Genomic DNA, 9,284 nt, shown 5'->3' with positions numbered 1-9,284 from the left:
AAGAGATAGCGAGAAGCTGAGGAAACTTCTAGAAAGAAGAGCATTGACCATCAGAGAATTAAAATAGGGGCTGGGCAGATATTACAGGCCTGAGGTTTGTAATAGTCAGCAGGAGATGTAGCAGTGTGTGTGTGTGGGGGGGGCAGGGGGTGTCTCTTAAGGAAAAGAACACAAAAGTGTTTCCTTTTCTACAACATTCATAAAAGCAGTTTGTGAAAATAAAGACCACCCGGGACATACACCACTCAGAGTTGGATTGCAGGGCTCCTCAGACACAAGGTGAGTGTCCTTTCATGCTCACTATTTAAGGAACAGAAGTCTTAAAGCTGAGCGTGCCCTGGGAGCACTAGAATTTTAGAAAAACCCTATCATGCATCGTCATGCCATGAGATACGATATTAGTCACATAGTGACCTGGGTACCATAGGTGCCTGGGGCCCACAGAGACCTTGGTTTCCACACGGTTCCATTGAGAGATGAGTACCCTCCTGCCTGCTTCATGCCATCTCAAGGGCATTGTGTGCCACAGCGATCCATGCCCATTTGGCAGTGCCAAGGGGCACAATCGTGACCAGAAACCGCTAATTCAGAGCTCAGGATAGCAATGATGCTATCCTGGTAAATCCCTGTATACTACCACCACGGACACAGGTGCCAGGACAGGCCAGAGCAGCGAGGCTGTGCTATCTCAGCCACACACACACCCCCCACACACACACACAACTGTTTTCTTCTTCTCTGGCCTGAGATGGCCATGGATTGAGGAGCAGTTGATTCCATGCCCTGGTAAAGCAGAGAAAACAGAACCAAGGAGGCCAAAGAAGAAGGATTTCCACAAGTTCATGATTAGCCCGGCCTTCACAGTGAGTCCCAGTTCAGTCTGAGCCACAACACAAGGCCACGTCTCAGAAACCAAAACCCAAACCAAAGAGCGGTACTAAGCCCGGGGCCACAAATGCTGCCAACAAATGTGCCTACAGGTGCTAGGAGGGTGATGAGCCTCATAACACGCCCTCTCTGGACTTTAGTGTCCCTGGCTGTGGTATGAATGAGGAACAGTTCAGAAACCTTCTGTGGCGCTCCCTACAACTATGAGCTACAACTAACAATGAGTGTAGGTTATGGTCAACCCAGGAGGACATACAGAGGCCCAGGAGTGTCCTCCTAAGACCCAGTTCTTGGCCCAGGGGAGCCTGGGAAGGTACCTCTGACTTGAACAAGTTACTTCTTTACATGAAGAGAGGCTGATGGGAGGTGCCGCACATGGGACCAAGAAGTGCTATTTCGTCTGGAGCTTTCTGGCTGGGAGTGCATTCTGGGATGCCCCAGCTGTCTTAGCCTTTGATTCCAGGCTGCGCACCTGCCTCCTGAACAGCATGCTGTCCGGTCCAGAGGGTCACTGCGTACTGCTATACTAGTCAAGCAGGGCAAGATAGGAATTTGCCTATGCTGGGGCAGCATGGAGTTACTTCCACTGCGCAGGTGTGGAAAAGCTGGCTCACATGGGCTAAGATGGCTTTTCTTTTCCAGTGTCAACAAAAGCAGTATCGTTCCCAATGTGTACAACTGGAGTGTATCTTTTTGGCATGAGTCATTAAAAAAAAAATTAAAACCGTATACAATAAAAACTCTTTAAAATAAAGTTGATGCAGAAAACCACTTGAACAATACTACAGGTAGCACTGACTCCTAGTATGAAAACCAGCTCAAAGGATAAAATGATCAATGTACAAAAAAACCATTTATTTAAATTAAACATTTTTGACAAATCAATATTCATAACTGTTCCATGCATATGTAGTTTTCTTGAAAAAATGGAACAGAGTAGCTTAATGCCTGTGATACTGTTTTACGAGATTATTAATACACATCTGAGACTGGGCACCAGCCAATCATATCATCAACCATTCATTATTTATCACCAAATGGTATATACAGTAATAACATAAAGATTAAGTATATCTTATAAGTGATTTTATAATAGGACTTCTGGGGGGGGGGATCTGTCAACAATACAAAATATAAGGTGGAGATAACAGCAGAATATAAAAAACACATTTCATAGAGGTGATAATGCACACATGTCCACGGACAGACAAGAGTCTATAAGCTCAGTGTTAGATATGTTCCTTCAAAGGAGGCTTAGAGGGTGGAAATGTCTGGGGTGGGACCAGAGCTCAAAAACATCTTTGGGTGTCACAGTGTGTTTGTTTAGGACAGCCAAAGCACGGTAGGACAGGGGATCTGTTCTGATGTATCCATTTGAGAAACAAGAACCAAGTTCCCCTCACAGCCAAGGGAGCCATGCCTGGGATTTCAAGTGAAGGGCCCTTGGAATTAGGGGACAGTTTGGAGTAGAGGGAGAGTAACAGGGAAGGGATCCCTCCCGGAAAGGGCGAGAGGCAACAGACAGCCGGACGGGAGCCATTCTTAGGTAAGGCTGCTTCAGCACACCCCAACACTGCTGCTTTGTGTACAGGCTTTTTAGGTTCTTAGTTCTTTGGTTCACTCAGCAGGTAGGTGGTAAGACATGTAAAAAACAAATGTATTAAAGTATATGTTTAAAAAAAATTTAAGGCTGGGCATAGTGGCGCTTGCCTTTAATCCCAGCACTCAAGAGGCAGAGCCAGGCTTATCTTTGAGTTCAAGGCCAGCCTAGTCTACAAAGTTAATCCCAGGACAGCCAGGGCTACACAGAGAAACCTCATTTCAGGATGAAACAAAACAAAACAAAACAAACAAAAAACCCAACAACTGCAAATCCGATTTTGCTTTCAGCGATGCAGTTGAACATTACACATCAATTTCCTGAACCAGGGCACGTGTTTGATTATGTTGAGCATGTGTGTGTGTGTGCATGTGAATATGCCCAAGCACACATACAATGCAGGGGCACATGTGCTATGGCATGCAGACAGAGGTCAGAACACAACTTGCAGGAGTCAGTTCTTCTCTTCCTCACGTAGGCTCCAAGGATAGAACTTAGGTCGCTAGGGTTGGCAGCGGACACTTTGACCCACTGAGCCATCCTGCATCATCTTGCTGGCCCAAGGGTGAATATTTTTCTCAATTGGAAGAGATCTAGGGTGGCTGTGGATGGGAGTATAGGAAAGCAGAAAACCTGAGTCCTTGGGCAGTGTACATGATATACCCCATGAGGCTGCCCATTACTGGGGTCACACTATGCTTGGCCTTGGATGGGCCGTAACTCAGGCATCCATAGGGCAGGGGTGTGGCAATCAAGCCAACCCTCACTTTACAGTAGAGAACAGTTGGGGCTAATCAAGCCAGAATGGAGTTTTGCCAGTTAGAGACTGGACTAAGGTGGACCTCAGGCCCAGGGTCCTTCTCACAGGGAGCACCACAGATCAGAAGTAGCTACATCAAAAAGCAGGAGCTCCAATGCACTGGGCTTCTCACTGTCAGCTGCACTTATGGGGTGACAGAAGCGTGGCTAGAAAGTCCTCCTGCATATGGCCCCTCCAGGCTGTGCTTCCAAGGGTGAAGCCAACAAAACACATTTGAAGGGACAGGAGGGGCGCTGGAAAGGCTCTGGGACAGCAGTTCTAACCTCCTGCCACCAAGGAATGGTGACATTACAGTTTCTGCTCTGCTCAGTGTTTCAGAGGGAGGAGAGGATGGCAGGGCTGGGCCAGGCTCCGTGCCTCCGGCTCTAGGACACGCTGTAGCTGTTGTAGTACGTGGCCGTAGCATCAGCCAGGACAGAGATGAGGCTGGTCTCTGTGGGACCCGTTGGAGTCCCCTGGGAGAGTGGGGCATGCCCACTGAGGGTCCCAGCCCCTGCAGCAGAGTCAGGGTGGCCAGGAGTGTTCAAATACTGGTCAAATTCATTGCGATCCATGTCACCCAGAAGTTCCACCTGGCTTAGCTGATCCAGGGTGTCGAAGCCAGGGTGCTCAGGAGGCGGGGACAGCTGGCCCAGGTGGGCCTGGAGGTTGGGGTGGAGAGGGTGGTAAGTGGCAGGGGAGTAGTAAGCCGGAGATGCGGGACAGCCGGGAACAGAGGACATCATAGACACCCCTGGGGATTGGCCAAGGGCCAAAGAACCTAGAGGATGGCTGCAGTGGAGGGGACTGGGTGTGAACTCTGGTGAGTAAGGGGGCCCTGGTAGATGAGGGAGGCGATGGGGGTGGCCATGCTCCTCCTGACACGAGGACGAGAAGAAGGTCTGCTCAGGCTCCAGCGCGTCCAGGGGTGACATCTCTGGGGGTGTGGGCAGCCCGTAGGGATATGTGTCCACGCTGCCAGGGGCACCAGCCGCACCTTCATGGTAGCAGCTGTGCAGTCCAGGCAGGGCAGCACCTGGGGAGTACTCACCCCTGTCCTCCTTTTCCCCCAGTGCCCCCCTGCCAATGCCGTTTTTCTCAGGCAGCGTGTTCTGGTCACGAGTGAGTGAACTCAGGAGGAAGCCAGGGTCCACACGCTTGCAGAGGCGCTTGCCTTGTTTCTTCCTGCGGGGCCGGTACTTGTAGTTGGGGTAATCCTGCATGTGCTGCAGGCGCAGCCGCTCTGCCTCATCCACGTAGGGCCTCTTCTGCGACAGTGTCAGCGCCTTCCATGACTTCCCTGATCACACAAACCAGAAAAGGGCATGCTCAGACTCCAAACTGCTGCCTTAGCCTCTGCGCCTGCTTCAGCCTCATGCTGCTTAACATCCCATGTGCGAACACCTCTGCCCCCCCCCATCCACCCCCTGGACCACTCTTACAGGCCATAAAGGACCCACACACACACACTGCAGGGGATGAACCGACCCTTCTTGTTTGCACTGCCCAACGTTAGCTTCACGGAGAAAGTGTCTAAAGATCATCAACTTACTCAAAACTACCAGATGGCCCAAGCACTGCACACTGTGAGAGTCCCAGGGAAGACCCACCCAACCCAATCACCATCAGCAACAACAAAACCTAAAGATCATAATATTGACTGGGGTTCTTTGTATTCTTTGTGCACTGTAATGAAAGGTCCTTTCCACATATGAAGCGATACCATGCTGTTTAGTAATGTGTAAATCTCACAGCTCTTACGTGAGGTAACCCAGGCCCAGCCAACTGTGTCATCACGAAGTAGATTAAAGAATCTCATTAAAGCTCACAAACAACTATTCCTCACCTCTGAAGGTCAAATAGATGCTCCTATGCAAAGATATAGGCATGGCATGAACGCTAACACACACACACACACACACACACACACACACACGCACGCACACACACACACACACACACGCACACACACACACACGCACGTACACACACACACGCACACACACACACATGTGCACACACATGTGCACACACTACCACTTTCTCTGATGGAATTAGGACCCCTTGACTATAGCAAAGGGTGACTTGCTCAACCACAACTTTCCAAGAGGCAAACTCCTTCCTTTTCTTCCCTGGGTGTCTGTCTTTCTCACTATATCATGTGCTTCTTCCAACTCAGGGCTCTTTCCTTTAGAAGCATCCTTTCTGTGTAACCCCACTGGTGGTAACTTGATTTTCCGTTCCTTATCCTTGATTTTCTGTCCCTTTGCAATAACTGCAAGCTACCTCGGTGTCCCTCTCCCATCTTTCAATGGGCATTTTGCAGTCCCATGGCAGGCATTTCCAAGGATCACTTCCAGACTATTTAATCTGTTCCCGACTAAACTGTAGGTGGGCGTCTACAAATTTAGCATGCTCTCCCGTGACTCTAAGGTACCCTGACCCTCTAGTCAAGAGGACATGGAAGCCCTGTAAGAAAAGAGGCCATATCTTCCCACTGGGCTCAATCCACATGTAGCTAAGCACAGGGTCGTGTACGCCCTGCCCTTGTCCCCACTATCCTCTGCCTCTGCCCTCGCCCACACTGGCTGGCTCCATGCGTTAGAACATCACAGAACACTGAGGGTTCAAAGGCAGAAGTGATTGCTATTTGCGATTGTTGTAATTAGCTGTCACTTAGAAGTATGGCTTGAAAAGAGTCTGCAGCACCAGATACAGAGATGACACTAGTTCTCAGCCTTTGTCCAAGGCCACAAAGCTCTTGCCAGACAAGATCCAGAAATATCCCATGCTCTATGGTCTGAACATACAATGTGGCTCTAGTTCCTAAATGTATCCAGATGTTACAGTATTAATAAAAATATTATTTCTTTGCTAAATCCTAATAAATGTCTAATTTGTGATACACTTTTTCATTCATGATAAACTAGACATACCCCACTTGATGTATCCATCATATATACTAAAACACTTCACTTCCACCTGTGCTAAAAAAAAAAAAAAAAAAAAAAAAAAAAAAATCTCCTATCTGGGTTTTAAGGTTAAAGTTTGAGAGGTTTATAGTGGTAAAAGCTGGGAGTCTCTCATCCAGGCCTTCACCCTCATAAGCCAGAGAGGGAAGAAAGCACTGGAAGAAAGACTAGCAGGCATGGGGTGTCTATTTTAACAAGCAGTGAATACCTGCTGTTTCCCCCTCATCCATTTTGTTTTGTTTTTTTTGAGACAGGGTCCCTCTGTGTTAGCCTTGGCTGTCCTAGAGTCACTTTGTAGAGCAGGCTGGCCTCGAACTCACATCGATCCGCCTGCCTCTGCCTCCCGAGTGCTAGGCCCCCTCACCCATTTCGAGCTGTGCTGCTAAAGGGTAAAAGAGAGAGTCTTTTCTGCAAGGTGATCTACGCACTCGTGCAGCCTAGGGCTGTACTCCAGATAGAATTAGCCCACAGGAAGGTTTGTCTCCCACATCTCTGTCCCTGTCCTCACCCCACCCCACCCCCCCGAAAACAGGCAACCCGGGTTCTTCTGCAGGCTTCCTGCCCTCCTCTCCTCCCACCAGGGCCTGCAACAGAAACCTCATCAAAAGTAGGAGCATTCTAGCTTCAGTTTCTGACTGACAACGGAGTGATGAGGGGAGAAAATTAGGAATCCATGAAAAACAGTTTGCATTTCTTTAAAAAAGAAAACCTAAAAGTCTCAAGAAAACAATATAAGCTTTCAGGTCAAAGGAAAAATACTGTTGCAGATATGAGTCTATTTCTCGTTATACTAATAAAGTACAGAATATACAGGCTGTTAATTTTGTTCAGAGGAAGGAGACCCGAAGGCAATGCTCACCAATACATGCCGAGCAATACAACTGGCCATGAGGTGCTTGGAACCCCATAACTCTCACCAACTGCTTTTGGGGCCTCCAGACAGCCAGAGGGCTGGGCCCTCTTTGTAGGCCCAAGCCTACTGCCAGCAGAAAGTTAGCCCTAGCTCTCCAACTCCAAAAGAGGAAAGAGTCCAGGCTCCTACGGGAAAGGGAAGGGCTTCCATCCCAGCGGGTGGGGTCCGGGAGCCTGCATGGCTCTCCTGGCAGGCCTGGTGCCCTCTGCAAGCACAAAATGTTTTGAAGGGATTTCATTGGTTAAAATAAATAAAAGCCATAGTGAAAGGGTAAAGAGTTTTGAAGTAAGGCGAGGTTGAAAATTGTTTGACTTCCAGACCAGTGAGGCGGTTCAGTGGGTATAGGCATTTGCCACCAAGCCTGAAGATGTGAGTAGAAAGAAGTTATTTCCCACCTGCAAGTTCTCTTCTGATCCCCGGTACACTGAACCATGGAACTCATGAGCCTACATACAGAATCTAACACAAACACGTTTGTAATATATAAGTATATATGCGCCCACCCCATCCACCCATGCTCCGAGTACTGGAGAGAAAAGAAAATCCAACAGAAATTCCGGTTTCTTACATTTTCACCTCGGTTTCTCTGGCCTGTCTGGTCTCAACCAGATTATCGCAGACAGCACCATAGCGGTAAATAAGAAGCTACGGGCTCCACAGACCCTCTCCCTGGTGGCTTGAAGTATCTTTTCAAGTTATCTACACTTCTTCGGTAAATAGATAAGTGAAAGGAGTCTATTTGCTTTGTTTTGTTTTCTGCTGAGTAATGAAAAATAGGGATTCTTTTTGGCGAGGCCTCAATTGACGTATATTCGTTATCTTCTTATAAGTGACAATCTCTGATTGTCCCAGTCTTACAACATAGGGAAAGATGGAGTCTCTCTTCCCTAGTCTTCCAACAAATGGGGATTCCACCCAGGCTGAAAGTATGCGCCCGCCCGCCTGAGTCCCTGAGCCCGAGTTTCTCAGGACCGGGACGCGCCCGCTCCAGAAGCCTGGATCTCTGCTCTCGCGCCTCTGAGAAGGGGCCAATGCGGAACCCCTCGCTGGTCCTACGGCTTTACTGTGAGCAGCTCAGGCCCTGGTGGTATCGGTGCTCAAATTCCCCCCACTCCCTCCATGGAGCGGTCACCGGAGCGGTCCCTGCACCAGCTTCGCACCCCGCGCACTCACCCAGCATCTTGCTGAGCTCCGCGTTGTGCAGGTCCGGGTTCTGCACTGCCAGGCGTTTCCTCTCGTCCTTGGCCCACACCATGAAGGCATTCATAGGCCGCCGGATCCGGCTTTCCGAACCCTTGTCCCCTGAAGGACGGGGGACAGCGGGTGGCGACAACCCATCCGACAGCTCCGCTTCCAGGGCGGGACACTCCAGTCCCTCGGTCCATGGGTAGGCTCCCAGCAGCGAGGCCATGGCCGAACGCGGGTCACTTGGCTTCGCCTCGTGGGGCCGGCGCTGACCTGGCCCGCGCTCGGGTCGCGACGTCCAACTTGGCCAGCAGCCTCGGGCCGGGCCCTTATTTATCAGCTTTGGGCCACCGGGTCCTCCAATGACTCTCAGGGGCGGCGCGGCCCCTCCCGGCTGCCCCGCCGCGGCGTCCCCGCTGCGACCTGCCGGCAGGGGGAGGGAGGAGCCGGGCCTGTCCCCGTGCCCGCCCCGGTCCGCCCCTCCGCCTCCCGAGCCTGCCCCGGATCGGCGCTCGGGTGCAGGTGCTGCAGGGCCACGAGGGGCACGCCCGCGGCCCACAGTCTCCCTGTTTGGCGCGGAAGTCAGGTCCAGCCCCCAGTTCCGATGTTCGGGCCGCCCTCGCTCTGGGACCAGACTCCACCAAAAGGGAAAACTGAGCTCAAACAGCTTTCGCCGAAATAGTGGAGGAGAAGAGACACTGACCACCAATGTCCCTAGATAGGCAAATAAGCTGTTGTGGACAGAACACATCTAGGCTTGGGTCGTTTCGCCCCAACCAACGTGGGCGGCCAACCAGGGGTGGTCTTAAGCGGATGTGGGATCCACCCGAACTTCGGGCTCTACGCAGGGCCCTCCCCAAATTGACACCCTGGGTTTCTGGAGGGGCGTCAGTCTTTGGGTTTTCTGCTACCCAGTTTTCTTCTTGT

At 50.6% G+C, this 9,284-nt stretch overlaps 1 protein-coding gene across 1 annotated transcript; it reads right to left on the bottom strand.

The window, feature by feature from the left end:
- Nucleotides 1–3,286: 3,286 nt before the first annotated feature.
- Sox7 (SRY-box transcription factor 7) lies at nt 3,287–8,745 on the bottom strand. Its single transcript, XM_051160695.1, has 2 exons — nt 8,346–8,745; nt 3,287–4,587 (listed from the first exon to the last, which is right to left on the bottom strand). The coding sequence occupies exons 1-2, from the start codon at nt 8,581–8,583 to the stop codon at nt 3,674–3,676; spliced, it is 1,152 nt and encodes a 383-aa protein (XP_051016652.1). The 5' UTR covers nt 8,584–8,745; the 3' UTR covers nt 3,287–3,673.
- Nucleotides 8,746–9,284: the final 539 nt, after the last annotated feature.

The sequence above is a fragment of the Acomys russatus genome, chromosome 18 (genome assembly GCF_903995435.1).
Source record: "Acomys russatus chromosome 18, mAcoRus1.1, whole genome shotgun sequence".
NCBI classification, from domain to species: Eukaryota; Metazoa; Chordata; class Mammalia; order Rodentia; family Muridae; genus Acomys; species Acomys russatus.
Note: the sequence above shows the minus strand (reverse complement) of the source record. Positions and strands in the feature narration are given on the sequence as shown.